The sequence below is a fragment of the Rousettus aegyptiacus genome, unplaced genomic scaffold (assembly GCF_014176215.1).
Source record: "Rousettus aegyptiacus isolate mRouAeg1 unplaced genomic scaffold, mRouAeg1.p scaffold_m13_p_11, whole genome shotgun sequence".
Taxonomy (NCBI): Eukaryota; Metazoa; Chordata; class Mammalia; order Chiroptera; family Pteropodidae; genus Rousettus; species Rousettus aegyptiacus.
This window is the reverse complement of record NW_023416286.1, coordinates 19804710-19821969: the sequence shown is the minus strand read 5'-3', so window position 1 is coordinate 19821969 and position 17260 is coordinate 19804710. Positions and strand designations below refer to the sequence as shown.

The 17260-nt window shown below is 34.9% G+C and overlaps 1 protein-coding gene across 5 annotated transcripts in view; it reads right to left on the bottom strand.

The window, feature by feature from the left end:
* SUCLA2 (succinate-CoA ligase ADP-forming subunit beta) overlaps positions 1-17260 on the bottom strand; it is a 56253-nt gene that overhangs the window by 19448 nt on the left and 19545 nt on the right. For all 5 annotated transcript variants that reach the window (XM_036228598.1, XM_036228596.1, XM_036228595.1 and 2 more), the window contains exons 3-6: positions 13424-13523; positions 13075-13237; positions 2503-2631; positions 110-248 (exon numbers count right to left, since the gene is read on the bottom strand). In XM_036228598.1, coding sequence (XP_036084491.1) covers positions 110-248; positions 2503-2631; positions 13075-13237; positions 13424-13523 — 531 coding nt within the window. The remainder of the gene's footprint in view (positions 1-109; positions 249-2502; positions 2632-13074; positions 13238-13423; positions 13524-17260) is intronic.

Below are 17260 nucleotides of genomic sequence, written 5' to 3'. Positions count from 1 at the left end.
AATAAGCTTCCACATAGGAATGAGTTCACGTCCTTATTTCAACTTCCTCGTGAAGCATAAATAGGTGGATAAATACATAATCAATGTTTGATAAAAGAAGATACTTTACCAGCTCCATCTGAATCCTCTACCATTGGGTTTATTTCTACCATTGTTGCATCATATTTCAGAAAAAGGTTGTAAAGCTTGACCATGTTTTCTGCTGCAGAATCTACAACATTGGGTGGAAATCCCATCTTCTGTGCAAGCTGAAAGCAATTTGCATCTTTATTACAGGCATGTCACATATGTCCAATCAACATTAAATTACAGTAAATAAAAAACCTTGTAATTTATCATTTAAATAAGCATAAATCATTTGTAGTCAAACAATCACTGAAACAACAGCTATTACTAAATGGTTAAATAAAACTTTTTATTCAAAATCCTCACAAGGCAAGCCTTATGCCCATTTTACAACTGAGATTCAGACAGATCATGTGACTTGCCATTCACTTAGATTTAATTTCAGTGTTTATTCCATACCATAGCCTCCATACTGCCTCTAAGCCTTATGGCCAATCTAAACTGAAAGAGGCTTCTGTTTTATTTAAACTACATATAAAAGGTGGACTGACAATCTCAATGGCCCAAACAATGGCAAAAATATTAAATCACCCTATTTTACCTTATAGGTAATTTATGAAGAGTGTCTACTAAGCAATGGGGACATAGCTAGTCAAACAAGTATTACCTCACTCATTCAAAAATCTACTGAGTACCTGATATACGCTAGGCCCAAAAAATAATTTCAAGTTTCTAATCTAGTAAAGTTTAGTCTTGAGCAGGAATACTTAACCAGATATACCTGAAGAGTTTTTTAAAAAATACATACACCAAGGTTCACAAGTTCTATGGTGGACCAAACATCCAGAATTTTTGAAGTTCCATAAGCAATTCTCAGCCACTGGTACAGAAGCTAGATGTCTACACATTTATTCAAACTGCTGCCACTGCTCAGGACACTACAGAGCAGTTTATTCCTCCTCCAGTTGCTATCACAGGCTGTACATTTGACTTTCACTAATTGGAAAATCTTAAATTCTTTGAGGGTTAATGTGATTTTTACAAAAAGTCAAATGCCAATAAATAAATGATCAAGCTAAGAAATGTCATTTTGGGTTTAAGACTTATTTAAAATAAAGAATAAGAAGAAATAAAGAGATTTCCACTAGGTCACAACCTATTGTTTCATATTTAAACATCTGAGAATTCCAAACGAATTCTGATCAACCCACTATAACATTAACTTGCCAAGCACGGTCCTAGATACTATGTCTGTTCACTGCTCAAAAGGCATGTCTTAGATTTTTCTTTAAGCATTCTTGTAAGTCAAGTATTTTCTTTCTCATCTCAGTTTAACTTTCCAGTCATCACTCTCATATAACCACCTAATGAATCAAATTTCTGTCCCTTTTAAACATTTATACTATTCACTTGCCTATAAGACTTGCTTCAAGCTTTACAAGGGAAATTTCTCTATCTCTTTTAAACCTCTGTGCCAGTCAAAATTCTTGTTCCACAGTACTTCAATACCATAAGCTTATTCTAACAGTTTCCCACTAACAGATGTAAATGTCATTCAAACTTTAATATTCAAACTTTTCTTTTAAGATGGGTCACATGCTTTTTATATCCAAACAATTTAATTCAATAGAAATAGTTACCAAGCAACTCTCACAGCCCATACATAGCATTAAACTTCATGCTTGGGTATGTTTTCTTGGGGGTGGGAGATGTAAAAGGAGGAAGAACCACATAAGACAGTACAGAAAATCTGTAAAATTGTAGGCAAAATTGATTGTGTATGTGCATATTATGAAAGCCTATAGCTTTCATCAGATTCTTAAAAGGATCCATAAATGCCACCTAAATTAAAATCACTGATCTATTGGGATATATATAAGATAGTATCCCTAGCATTCCACACAATTTTCAGGATAAAAAAAGGGAGAAAGAAATATGTTAAATGTCACCATGGGGATGTAAAATCAACTAATTCTTCAACAAATGAAAGAAAAAAGATGAAGAAAGTGAGGGAAAAGAAATCTATAACTTAGAAAAAGACCTATGAAACATATTAACCAACAACAATGAAAGACTTTATATGGATCCCTGCTCAAATTGTAAAAGAAAAAAAAAAAAACTTGGAATAATTAAAGAATTTTAATGACTGGGTAAATAATAACTTTAAGGAATTACTCTTAATTATACTAGGTATGGCAATGGTATAGTGGTTATTTTAAAAGAATACTTATCTTTTAAAGATATATATTGAAATACTTATGGAGGATATAAAGAAAAATATTGTAGATACTTCTAAAAGTTTCCATTTCTAAGATATTAACATGCCTTGACACTCAATAAAATTTTTTTAAAAACCTGTACAAAATTAATTTCTTTCTTTTTTAAGTATCTTAATTACACAACCACAAGCTAGACGTTCTCTGGACCACAACATACCCGAACAGCACTCTCCTTTTTGATGCCTTCTACGATATCAATCGGCTCTTTAACTATGGCCTCAGGAGTCTCTGCAGCAACATCTTCGATGTTGACACCACCTTGAGAACTTCCTATTAATACAGGACCCTAGCAAGAAAGGAAATAGCCAAAAACATCGATTTTATTTTGGACTCATCAAGAAAATTTAAAACCTACTTGTGCACATTATCACACTTACACATCTATCACTCCCCACTCCTATTTTTAAAATTCTCTGAGAATTTATCCTACTATCTCCTGCACAGTACCCCATTATAATGAATGTGCAATTGAAATAATGGGAAAAAATGAAAAGACAAAGACAATAGCTCACTATGAGGAAAAAAATTAAAAATATATACAAAATTTATACCAAATAAATTCATATAAACATGTATATGTGAACTAGAACTTACACATTTTTTTTGAAAGAACTGCAGGGACATTAAAGTACTGTTTAAAGAACTTTAAAAATCATAAAAACAGATCGGTGATATTTAAAAAGGAAAGTCTAATGAACAACAGTTCCTCCATATTTTATAAGCTCCAGGAGTGCTACAAGTCAGTAAAAAGGAAAGCTAGCTACCTTAAAGAATAGTTCTGGCATATAAGAAAGTAAGATATACATACAAAATAATTAAGTCAACTTTTTAAGTCCTCTAAAACCAACAAAAGAAAATTTAAGGCAAAAGTATTTGACAGCTTTGCTAACTTATTCACAAAACTAAAAGTAATCTTAACAACCAAAAGAAGGAAATGACGAAACCATATTACTAAAGATTATTTAATGACATATGAAAATGATATAAATAGTGTTACACGGGGGGAGGGGGACATAAAACCTCAGATTTTGTTCGCATGTATTTTTTTTAACATAAAAATGTGTGTTTAAATGTATTCACATAAACAGAAAAAAGATAGCAAATAAAGCATGAAATGATAACACTTTTGTTACTTTATGTCATTATTTTCCTCCAAAAAATTATTTGGCAATAAACATTATTCTTACTCCAGAAAAAAAGTATAACTTTCATGGAAAAAAAAAAAAAAACTAATTTCAGTTTTCTATCCCAGCATCTAGTATTTCATTAATAAACTCATTTCAAGGTATAATGTAAGGGAAGGAACAGTATTTTATTCATTACTGTTTGGAGACCAAAATGGTCCTTCAAATCTTCAAAATAAGGCAATAGCCAAAGGAGGAAAAAAAAAAAAAAAAACTATTACTTTTTAAGAAATTTAATTGTTATTTAGGTGGAAAAATAATTTTAAAAAAGGTACCAGGCTCCAAGGAGAAAAACTGGGTGGCTGAGGAACAGGGGTGGACAGAAGATTTACATTTCTAGTACATTTCTGCAACTTTTAAATTTTATACTATGTGATGAAGTTTCAATATACATGTGCAAAAAAAATTTGGTGGCCTTTGTCCTCAGTATCTGGGAGGTAACTTCTAAACCCTTCATGACATCTGAGTTTATGCTCATTAGGTGATTCATGATGGACCCCTATATAGTTAATACAAAGAAGATGAATCAGGAGAGTGCTGTCCAGGCAAGACCAATAATGAGAGGATTGGAGCTTTAAGCCAAGTATCAGCCCACCCTCCTGGAAAGGAAGGGTGCCTGGAGATTAAGTTCACTCAAGCTGTCAAATGATTTAATCAATTGCGCCTATTTAATAAAACCACCCCCCAAAAAAATACTTCTGGACATCGTGGTCAGTAAGATGGTAGAAAAAAGTTCCAGATCTCTTTCTCCCACAGAAACACTAATTTTACAACAATTATCATTGTTGTAAAAACAAACAAACAAACAAAAAACCCTTTATGAAGAAACCTCAAGAAACCAGTTAGGAAGTTGTAGTACTCCAGGCAAGTTCAACGGCAACAAAAGAGGTAAGAAAAGCTGTTTACTTTCATCCAAGTCAGCACCTCTCCCCTCACCCCGCCAGGCCAACACAACTCAAGAAACAGCCCAGTGCTGGGCTTCTCTCTTGAGAGGAAAGGGAAAAAGTAGAATGTGTCCCCAACATTCCTGCTTTTCTGGGAGCTGTCTGAGAAACTGGTTGCAGGCTCACCTGACTTCAAGGGAATCTATATATTTTGAATGTGTGGGGAGCAACTGAGAACAAAAAAGAGCTCAGCTGCTTGTGACAGCACCAACCAGAGAGCTTATAATACTGCAGACAGAAGCCAACACAGCTCACCAAAACTGGGAAAAAGCATCCGGCTCATGGCTTTTTTTAATAATTCAAGGAAACAGAAAGAGAACTAAATCCAAAGTTAGCAGGATAAAGGAAATAATAAAGATTAGAACAGAAATAAATGAAATAGAAGACAAACAGTAGAAAAAAGTTAAGAAAACTAAGAATTGGTTTGTTGAAAAAAATCAACAAAATTGACAAACCTTTAGTTAGACTAAGGAAAAAAAGATAACAAAAATCAGACAAGAGACATTACAACTAATGCCACAGAAATAAATAGTAGCATAAGAGACAACTACGAACAACCAACAAACTGGGTAACTTAGAATAAATAAATTTCTGCAAACACAGTGTACCAAGTCACGAAGAAATATCTGAACAGACCATTAACAAGTAAGGAGACTGATTCAGTAATCAAAAACCTCCCAACAAAGAAAAGCCCAGATCAGATGGTTTCACTGAAGAATTCCAACTACTTAAAGAGCTAACACTAATCCTTCTCAAACTTTTCCAAAAATTGAAAAAAAGGGAACACTTCCAAACATTCTATGAGGCAAGCATTATCCTGACACCAAAATCAGAAAAATGTACACAAAAACTACTAATATCCCTGATGAATACTGATGCAAAAACTCCACAAAATACCAGCCAAACAAATTCAACAATGCATTAAAAGGATTATGCATCGTGATCAAGTGGAATTTATTCCTGTAATTCAAGGATGGTGCGACATAAAAAAACAAAAAAAACAAAAACCCTCAATATAAAGCGCCATGTTAACAGTACCAAGGTCAAAAACCACATGATTAGGGAAGGGTAAAAAAAAAAAATGGCCTAGATGATAGAGGCTATGTTCATCCCTCTGGCAACCAAATCAAAGTTGTGATGGAAACAAGGAACAGGAGCAAGGAAAAATCTCCTGGGATCTAGATGAACAAGTCATACAACTAGGGAGAAATCCCAGAAATCACCCTCAAAGGGGAGAAGGTAGCACGAGGCCAGGACGTGCGGCTGCCTGGTCTCGAGCAGCTGAGTGAGATGGAGGCTGCTGAAGTGGCAGACGCCTCTTAAAGGAGCAACATCTGTGAGCGGATGTTCGCAGTGACGGACCTGCTCAATCTGCGCACCGGTGCAGATTTGGCTGCACACAGGGGGCACCAAGGAATTAAAGGGAGACATTCTCGGAGTGAGGGGAAGGTGAGACTCACTCTGTATAGAAGCACCAGTGGCATCCATTGTCATCTGTTAAGCCCTCCCCCCTCCCAGTTCATGGACACAGCGCCAAGACAAAGGAGAAGTCATCAAACTGAATAACACAGATCACTCCGCCCAGAGGATTCCCTGAAACCCTACCTCCCCCAACTTGCAGCACCACCCAAGCCTCACCCAGTGTATCCTCAGCGAGTCAGGTGTTCCTTCCTAAGACTCACACTGGTGGAGCCAGCTAGCCTTAGTTTCTGGTGTGGCCTTTTCAGGCAACTATAAGCACAGCATCTGTGGGTTGCTCGCTGATTCTTAACAGGTGGCCTAAGAAGGGTAGAGGCTTGGGCTAAATTTGGCCTGCAACTGAACCCCTCTCAGGATTGTGCACTGGACACCTACTTCACAAATCTACGCTAATAAGACCAGGAGACTTAGGAGCTTTGCTTAGTACAAAGAAACAGACACGGAAAAGCAACCAAAATGGGAAGACAAAGAAGCAGAAATCATATGACAGAACAGAACAGAGGTCCAGATATAATGGAGTCAAGTAATCTAACAGATGCAGAGTTCAAAACACTAGTTATAAAGATGCTCAATGAACTTTTTGGAAGTGTAGAGAACTCCAACAAAGAGATAAAAATGGAAATGGAAATTATAAAAGGGAATTAGTCAAAAATGAAGAACACATTATCTGAAATGAGAAGTATATTAAATGGAATAAACAAAGGAATGAACAAAGTGAATAAAGAAGATCACCACATGCCCTATCTAGAGGACGGAAAAGCCAATCAGGACAATCAATCAGAATGGCAAGAAAAAAGATGCCAAGACCATAAAAATAATTTAAGGAGGATATAGGACACTATTAAGCCTCCAAATAGTCATCTGATTGGCGTAACAGAAAAAAATCAAGATGTTAAACAGCTGTTTGAAGACATAATGATAGAAAACTTCCCTAACCTAGTGAAGGAAATGGACATAAAACCCCAGGAAGCTCAGAGAATTCCAAAACTCAGGGATCCAAAGAGGCCCACACCAAGACATATCATAATTAGAATGCCAAAGGTTAAATACAAAGAAAGAATATTACAAGCAGCAAGAGAAAAACAAATATTTATATATCAGGGAACACCCATACGACTGGGAGCTGATTTCTCAAAAGGCACTATGCAAGACAGAAGGGCTTGGCAAAACATATTCGACAGGATGACGGCCCAGGATATACAACCAAGAATAATTTACCCAGCAAAGCTATCATTTAGAGTTGAAGGACAGATAAAGAGCTTCCCAGACAAAAATAAACTAAAGGAATTTATCAACACCAGGCCAGAATTACAGGAAATGTTGGAGGGACTTCTATAAGAAAAAAAAACATGTATAAAAATAGGAATAAAGAATGATAACAACTACATTCCTATCAATAAGTACCTTAAATGGAAAAGAATTAAGTGCTCCAACCAAAAGACAGAGTGGCTAAAAGGATAAGAAAACAAGACCCCTATATATGAAAAGGAAGGGAATAGAAAAAGATATTGCTTTGATGAACCTAGAAGGCATTTAAGTCAGACAGAGAAAGAAAAACACTATAGATTTCACTTACATGAGGAATTTAAGGAATAAAAAGAACAAACTAATCAAAAACAGACTCACATATAGAGTAAACAATTTGGTGATGGACAGAGGGGCAGGGAGGTTAGGGAGCTGGGAGAATGAGGTGAAGGGTTAAAGAAGTACAAATTAGTAGCTGATGGATGGTCACGGGGATGGGGAGCACAACATAGGGAATGCAGTTAGCATTAATTAATACATTGGCTAGATGGAGGGCCAGGGGAGGGAGGGAGCAATTGGGGGGATCATTTTACTAACTACATAGATGTCTAAGCAATACTGTATACTCGAAACTAATAAAAATTTTTAAAAAAGTTGGCATCTAGAAAGGTTTGGGTAATTAGAGGTAAAATACAAACATTCCTGGTAATACTTGGCACTGATGAACATAACAACTGGGGCAGCTTGGGAAACATATTCAAACTGGAGTAAAAGGAATTATAGACCAATGGAACGAAACAGAGATCACAGAAAAAATCCTCATGTTTATAGTCAAATGGTCTTAGGCAAAGATGCCAACGCTACGCAATGAGAATAGGATAGTCTCTTCAATAAATGGTAGTGAGGAAATTGAATATCCATGTGCAAGATAATGAAGTTGGACCCTTACCTTATACCATATTCAAAATTAACTCAAATGGATTAAACACCTAAATGTAAGTCCTGAAACAACAAAATTCCTAAATAAAACATAGGGAGAAAGCTATGTCATGACATTGGATTTGGCAATTTCTTGGATAAGACAAAACACAAGAAACAAAAGCAAAAATAGACAAATGGAACTATATCAAACTTAAAAACTTCTACATAGCAGACTGAAAAATCAACAGAGTGAGAAGGCAACCTACAGAGTGAAATAAAATATTTGTAAACCATAGATCTGATGAGATTAATATTCAGAATATATAAAGAACTACAACTCAACAGTGAAAAAACAAACAACCCAATTTATAAATGGGCACTTAGACATTTCTTCAAAGGAGTTATGTCTTAGTGAGTTTAGGATGCTAAAACAAAATACTGTAAACTGTGTGACTTAATAGACATTTCTCACAGTTCATACTTCACACTCATAAAAATCTGCTTATCAAATGGTGGTTTGGCCACACCCTTCAAATTTCATTCCAAATAGCTTTCTCATTTTTTGGCAATATATTACCACCCTCCTTATCCACAGGGGATATATTCCAAGTGGATGCCTGAAAATGCAGATGGTATCAAACCCTATAAATACTGTCTTTCTCTATGCACACATACTTTGCACTTAACAAAAGCACTCTACGGCTTCTCTTTGGCACATCCAAATTGCCAGCATCTATATACTCTTGTGCTTTGGAGGCATTTATAAGTAAAATAAGAGTTACTTAAATACAAGCACTGTTATACCTCAACAGTCAATCTGATAACTGTGATGGCTACTAAGTGACTAATGGGTGGGTAGCGACAAAGGGATGATTCATGTCCTCTGCAGGAAGAAGTTGGACAGCATGAGAGTTCATTACACTACTCAGAAAGACACAATTTAAAATATATGGATTGTTTATTTCTGGAATTCCCCATTTAATATTTTTAAAATGTGGATGAGCACAGGTAACTGAAATCACAGACAGGGGGGTTATGGATCTACTGCATAGGCAAGCTGAGAATTTTCCAAATCTTACATTTCTGATTCCTTTTTGCTTTAACAATTCCTTTTTCAGTTCATTTCCTTCTCAAATTTTACTAAAAACAGTAAGAAGCAACCAAGTCACTCCTTCAATACTTGGCTGAAATTCCCCCAGCTAAATATTCAATATTATCACTCCCAAGTTGTCTATCTTCCACAAAACACTTGAACATGAACATAATTCAGTCAAGTTCTTTGCCACTTTATAACAGGGATCACCTTTTTTCCAATAACATGTTCTTCATGAACTTCCATGGTTGGCAATATTCTGCTTATTATCATATATCAATATGCCAGGAGGGTGACACATCCCTGAGTACAATGAAAACTTTATGTTTTCGACTCTCCCAGACCTTGTTCTATGCATCTCTCCACTTGGCTGGTTCTGATTTATATCCTTTAGTACTTGCCAAAGTACCAAATCTTTCTAACAACTTATGAAACCTGAATGGGTACTAGAAACCTCCAAAATTTGTAGCCAGCCAGACAGAAGTGATGATTACCTGGGGACCCCCAAACTTGAGGCTGGTGTCTGAAGGGCAGTCACATGGAGGACTTGCCCTTAACTTGTGAAGTCTCCCCAACTCTGGGTACTTGGTGTCAGAACTCACAGCAAAAGACACACAAAAAAAATTTTAATAAAAGATTAACTGTGTCTTCTGAGTCTAAGGAAGAGAACAGTAGCAAACTTAAGAGAAATGTTTAAAATTATAGTCTAATTTTCAGTTCCTCTATAAACTACAAATGAAAAGGTATTCTTTTCCTTTCTAACAAGGCAGTTCATAATTAAAGCTTTTAGGAAGATCTAAAGAGAGGGAAAAAAATCTCAGATTTAAGAAAAGCTGTTCAACTACTGTCATGCTATTAATCTATAGATAATCCCGAAATATAATTTTATTCAACAGAAAAGGCAAAAACCAACAAAATTGTAAAGCATTTGAACATTTTATTTTTGTTTCATTGTCTTTTTCTTTTTTTTATCTACTGATAAAAGAAATGAAGAGCCACATAGAAGGCACCACTACTAAGGGGAAAAGATAATATAAATTCTCACTAAAGTAATGATTGGCTCCGAGTTAGAAAAAAGCTAAAAAATATATATATATATCCATGTGTGTGCATGCGTGTGTGTGTGTGTGTGAGAGAGAGAATACTTATACTAGAAAGTGAATAGTCTCTTTTTGCACTAATTCTCTGACCAATAAGGAAGAAACTCCAAAATCTGTAGCCAATGGTCAGAAAAAAACTTGCATGGGTAAAAAGAGATCAGTTAAAACAACAACAACTATGGTTTTGCATTTTGTCATGACTGTGGAACAAATAGCTCTTTCTATTTAAAAGATTTGGTTTTAACTTATAAATTTTAAAATAAACTTTCAGAACAATTTAAGTTCTAGCAAATAGCTATAATTTCAAATAAATTAATGATGCTATTTTCACCTTCTTAAACTATATTCTTCTTCTCTTATTGGTCTTGGAAAAGATTTTGCCTTAAAATAAATTTGAATTTCAAATTGCATAACAAAGAGGCCACTTAATAAAGATCTCTTAAAAAAAATAAAAATATGAAAATAAAATGTAAAATTTTTGTAGCACATTTTATGTCTATTCCAGGCGAAGTAAAAAACTGTCATAGTATCATTCATTTATAGCAGATTGCAATGTTTTACTTGAGAAATAAATTAACATAGCAAATGTGAACTGTTAAATTAGATGTGTCTCAGCCCAAAACTACCCAACAGACACTAGGCAAATGTTAAGAAACTTGATCTTTAAAAAGTGCCCAAACAGAGAATAGGAACTTAAACTGATTTTTTTTTTTTTTTTTTTTTTAGCACTATAACTCTTCACAACTGCTAGGCTTCCTAATGTGATGCACACTAAAGAAATCTATGGGTCATCTCCTAAAAACAGATAAGCAACAAAGCAAATTTTAATAATCAGTTAACTCCTAATATTCTTTTCTTTTTATAAGTAGCTGATTTTTTGTTGTCCCTATTAAGGGACCTGTCCACAGGGATCCCAAAAAGAGTTCACTATATCCCAAAAACTGACACCAACTCCACATTGGTCCAATGTGACAGCATCAAAGAACATTATAATGTCTTTGGCCAAATGGTTTTACTAGTTCTATCAAATTTTTAGTCTGAATTATTACAACTAGGTATTACTTTTGCAAATGAAATAAAAACATTTTTTCCGTAAGATAAATACCATATGATTTCACTTATATACATGGAATCTAAGGAACAAAAAGAACAAACTAAGTAAAAACAGACTCACAAATATAGAGGACAATCTGGTGACGGCCAGAGGGGAGGAGGGTTGGGGAGTTGGGAGAAAAGGGTGAAGGGTTAAAGAAGTATAAATTAGTAGTTGACAGATGATGGGGGAGGGGGAGCACGGCATAGGTAATGCAGTTAGCATTAATGTATTGGCTAGGTGAAGAGCCAGAGGAGAGAAAGAGCAATCAGGGGGATCATTTCATAAACTAACCAATGTACTGTATACTTGAAACTAATAATAAAATTTTTTTTAATTTTTTTTCCTTAATGAGATTCAAATAGTTCTCTGACATTCAAGTTCTCAAAATGAACTCAAATTTCATCCTTTTCCCTAATGTTTTAATGTATCTTTAATAAAATATATTTAATGTGTTATAATCAATCTTTAACAACACATATTCAGTTTGCTACATTTACTCCAATCAAGGTGAGCTACTCTTAAGGTACATTATGGGACTCCTATCTCGAACTGTCCAGGCATACACAGGTTACTGTTATGTTATTTCTAAAGTAATTTATGAAATTAAATTCTACTTTATAGAGAAACCTATAGAGGTAAAGACATCATAAATAAGATAATGCTTTTTATCTTATAACCTAAGTGGGTTTTTACTACCATCTAGTGTTACACCTTAAGAAATACTTTCTTATAAAAATTAAAAGTTACAAAAATACTTTAAAATATCATTCAAACATTACTAGAAAATTTAATTGACTGTAGGGGAAAAAATCACAGACAAAAAATAGTTTTTAAAAAGTTGTTATATATAAAAATTCTATTTTCATGACCCTTAAATTTTTTCTTACATTACTAATTGTGTAATTGTGTAATTAGTAATATTCGACATCCAATCCTTACCACAGCTTCCAAATATATACCCAGCTTACGTCAGAATACAAGCTAGTTACCACAGACTCAGCTTATAAAACAACAAACGCACTCAAAAAGTCAAATAATTATAGTATAAAATGATTATCAATGGTCTAAGCATAAGGTCTATGAAAATATTTTCTTTTCACCTGATGCCTAAGTTCAATGCTAACATTTTAGGTTCCATTAGGGGAGGAGAGCAGAGCTAGGGTATGCGCCTTAGAATCATATCATTTGCTATTGAATGTCACCTTTTGACTTACCAAGAACTAAATCATATAGAAACAAACCCAAACTATAAAAAATAAAAGCAGGTTGAAAAAGAAAAAGATGAAGCCAGGGATATACATATTCTTAGTGGGTTAGAGACTTCTTCTTTGGTTAGAATACTTTACTCTGCTAGAATTATTTTCTCAGTCTATGGAATCTAGAGATGAAACAGATGATTTAAGTTGCTCTTAGCAAATTAACAATTTGGAAATTCTATGGATTTTATTTCAGCAGGGTTTTGTCTAAAGTTTTTTTTTTTTTACATTATATATTTGATGGCATTAACTATGCTGCTTTTTAAAGATGACACAAAAAAATTGTCCTCATAACGTACACTTAGATTATAGATCATACCTTTTTAATCTTTCCCATACAAACAGAAATAATCAACTTTTGAAATAATGTAATAAAATCATCCTAAATATATCGTGTCTACAATTACTCACTTGAAATGACCTTTCCATTGTTATTGCAAAGTAGTATTCTCTCCTGGGATATCTTCGCTCACAAACCAATACTTGATTGCAAATTCTTCCCTTTTCTCCTGTTTGTTTGGTAAACAACTTCTTCCCAATCATTTGTGAGGAAACAGCTTTTGCCTCTTCTGGACTGAAATAAGAAAAAGAACTCAAATTCTTTTCTTCTCCAAGAGAGAAAAATGAAAGCAAATGATAGTCAAATTCTTATCTAACATTTAAATCTCAGTATTTTCATCACTCAATAATTAGTGGAATCTTTTACAACATATGTTTTTTTCTTGAATAATGACAATTGTTTTTAAAAGACATGACTTACGAAAAAACTATCTTCACTCCTCCTTTGAGGCCACTTTCAAATGTTCCTTTTCCTCTACCACCAGCTAATACCTGTGCCTTTATCACAACATCTTTTGAACCTAGAAGAAAAATACTTCTATTAGATAAGAAGCATAGAGAAGCTGGCAAGAACAAAATATTTTGTTATTTAAGCATACATATTAAGTGGTGTTATTAAATGTAGTAAAGTCTCATTAATCCAGTATCAAAAAGTGAGGCATTCCATATATGTATTTTCTAGATTAGAACACTCAAAACATTTCCCATGTAAAGATCCACAACATAAAAAAAATTAGCTACTCATATCAAACCATTTTTAAAGCATGCTGAAAATAATTTTACCCTCCCTGACACTTTATCTAGTACTTCGGGAGGTATTAAAAGTACAAAACTGAGACCCAAATGTCTTCCTATTATTTCCCTCCTTTCCTAGGCACAAGTAGACTTGCTACCCTATGAAAATTTGAGCTATAAATGCTACTTTGAGCAGAAATATACCATGACGTCAGGGGAAAATGTCAGTACTGACGCCAATTTACATTGTTCCACTAACAGAAAGCCCCATTAATACACACTGTCGAGTGGCGCAGTCGTGAGGAGTACTAGCAGGCAGGAGTTAAGGTATGTTTATCAAAAGATTCCAGAATGTTATGCTTATAAATCTTAAAAATATTTGATTTAATTCTCTGCGTTCTTCTTTAACACATAGACTGATCTCTCTTCCTCCCCATTCTAACTTGCTGAAGAAAATGAGCAAACTAGCTGTTTAGCTTAGGTACTACTCAACATTCACTATCCAAGGCAATATCTCTTGAGGGGCATTCTCTGTCTCCCCAGAGAGGCAGAACTTCAGAGCCTCCTCATTTTGCTTCTCATAGCATTTTGCCCATATTAGCAGTGCGGCACCAATATTACATTATTAGGTAAAAAGTAATCTTTGAGGTCAGGGTTAAGGGCATTGTCTTATTTGTTGTTTCACTACAGATTTGCTGTAGCCATAAATGTATATTTGAACAGGCTGAAGATAAGAACTCTACTATTGGGGTAAAGTCATCCCCTAATGCACATGCCAAGCAAAATGAGGGGACTCCCACCTAATCAAGAAGGCAGCAAATGCAGTTTGTAATCAAACAAATAAGAAATAACCTATGGTTTATACTTAAACAATTATTACAAAAGAACATTAGAAAATTTGATATAAATTGAGTCTACACTGAAAATGTAGACATTTAAGTCAGAAGATGGCCCTGACTCAGTCAAGATAGTTTTAAAAAACAAAACAAAACAAAACAAACAAAAAAACCACCTTTTTTTCACACCCCACATTCATTCAGTCAGAAAATAGAGGTACTATCTTCAAAATGCATTCAGGATCTGGACTACTACTCAGCATCTCCAATTTGGACCCTGGTCCCAGCCATCATTATCTCCCCTAGATTACCCTTGTCCTTGATAGAGTATTCTCGAATCAGCACCCAAAATGAGTACCTCACACTACTTAAAACCTTGCACTGAATGCCCATTTCACTCAGAGTAAGACCACAGACCTTACCGTGGCAAATTACATGGCCTCACACAATCTCTAAGCCCTTCCCCCTTTATACTCCTATGCTCTCCTCGTTGCTCACTCCACTCCGGCTACACGAGTGTCCACTGTTCTTGGGAGTGCTCCTGCCTGCAGGACATGGCTCTAATGCTACCTTGTGCCTGGAAAACTCTTCATCTAGGTATCTATTTGGGAAATGCCTTCATTCCCTTCAAGTTTTTCTTTAAATCTCATATTGTCCATGAGGCTTACCCTGATCCCCTACCTAATACTACAACTACGACCAACCCCCCTTACACTGCTCTACTATTTCTTCTATAGAAGTCAACACTTTCAAACATAATATAATTTTTCATGTTTATTGTTTTGCTCCCCCACTAGAATATGGGTTCCTGAAGAGCAGAATTGTTTTTGTGTTCATTGATGTTTATACACTCCTGGTGGGGTTCCTGGAACATATTTTCTGAATGTTGAATAAAAGGACATTTAAAAATGAAGAGAATTCTTATTGATTTTCCACTGCTCTTGAAAAAACTCAGAACTAGAAATATTGGGCCCTGGAATTCGAGGTGATTTACAAGTGCACTGGTTATATAAGACAGACCCTGTTTAATTTGCCACAGTCCCCACCATTCCCAAGTGTGCCAACTAATATTAGATGAAGATTAAACTTAGAAATTTCCTTAAAAGTAACAAAATTTTTCTGATTGAGAAGACAACAGGTAGGACTATAGCAAATTAAAGAGTTTGTGCCCAAATTAAAAGCAGCAGCCACTACACATTTTACCTGTTTCTGGTTACCCGCCAAGTCATGGTTTTCCACTACTTTAGAAATATTCATTTATATCCAAAGAGGATAAGTGTAATCCAAACAGTGCAAATGTAATGTAAAAATGGTCAACAGATAAACGGGTGCTTTGCTGGACTGAATTCAAACATTCCTATTCATTAAACTGGTAAATTAACACATGACCTTAAGAGTAATGAAACTCTACTTTTCTCAAAAACATTTTATAAGACAGATGGCTCGTCCCCCAAAGTATCCATTCCCTTTTCTTAGGAATATGAATTCCTTAGGGGCAAAGATGCTGCTTCAAAAATGCCTTCTAAAAAAAGCCTCTCACAACAATAGAGAAGTCAAAAAATAATATTAATAACTATATACGGGCTCATCAACTGTCAAGATGGGGAGGAGGATTAGAAGATAAATCTTAGGGCAACTAAGCGAAACAGATTTTATTCAATTCTATTGTTTCACTTAACATTTACATGTGCATACAGGATAATATGCCGGAGCTGTAGATGCAACAATGAGCAAAAGAGACCTATCCTTCACAACGGCGCACACAGTCTTATTAAATTTGGCCCATTGCTCTAGTTATCTTCTAGGGATCCCAAAATTATATTTAAAATACAGTTACCATCTCTCCTAGCTTTAGTAATTCACGAATGTTTTAAGCACTCCTCATATATAATCACCTAATAAAACACTGAAAAGAAGACAAAAAGGAGGCAAAGTCCTACTGTATGCCATTAGAAATCTCCCTCTAGGCTGACATTCATTAACCAGTAGTATCCTTTGTATACTTATTAATCAGGAAGAAATTGTACCTTAATTATACTAGAATCCAAACCCACTTCTACGATCAATAGGAAAATTATAAGAACTCTGACAGAAGCCTTACTGAAAGTTTATCTCCCAGAACCAATAACTAAGAGATGGCAATCTGCTCTTAGAACTGACCCCAAACTATAACTACTTCATTTCCCTGTACTTAACAACCATGTCTTTGATAATCTGTTTCTGAAACTCCTATGTGATCTTCAAGCTCATTAACCTTCATTTTATGGACTGATACAGTCTTTAAATCTAATCACAATTAGATTTCTTTCCAACATTTCTTTCATATCTAACGTCGATTATTCACAACGGGTAAAACTTGCCTACAGGACAGTGCTTCCTGACTTTTTCACATTATGACACAGATAGAAAATGACAGAATTTGTAGGGAATACTGGGGAAAGAGGCCAGAGCTATTTCAGTAGAAGGCACCAGCTATAAGGTTCAGAGGCCCCAGTCTCCATGCTAAATCAGCTTCTCCTACCATTCACAGGTCTGAGAGGAAACAACAGTTTGTCACATCTGTAATGCGTTTATCATAGTATATTGGCAGGTAATGTAAGAGCTTTTAAGAAATGTGAATTGGAATCTTATGAATTTTACAGTAATTCAAAAAGTAAAAATCACCTTGAGCTAGCCAAAATTAGCAC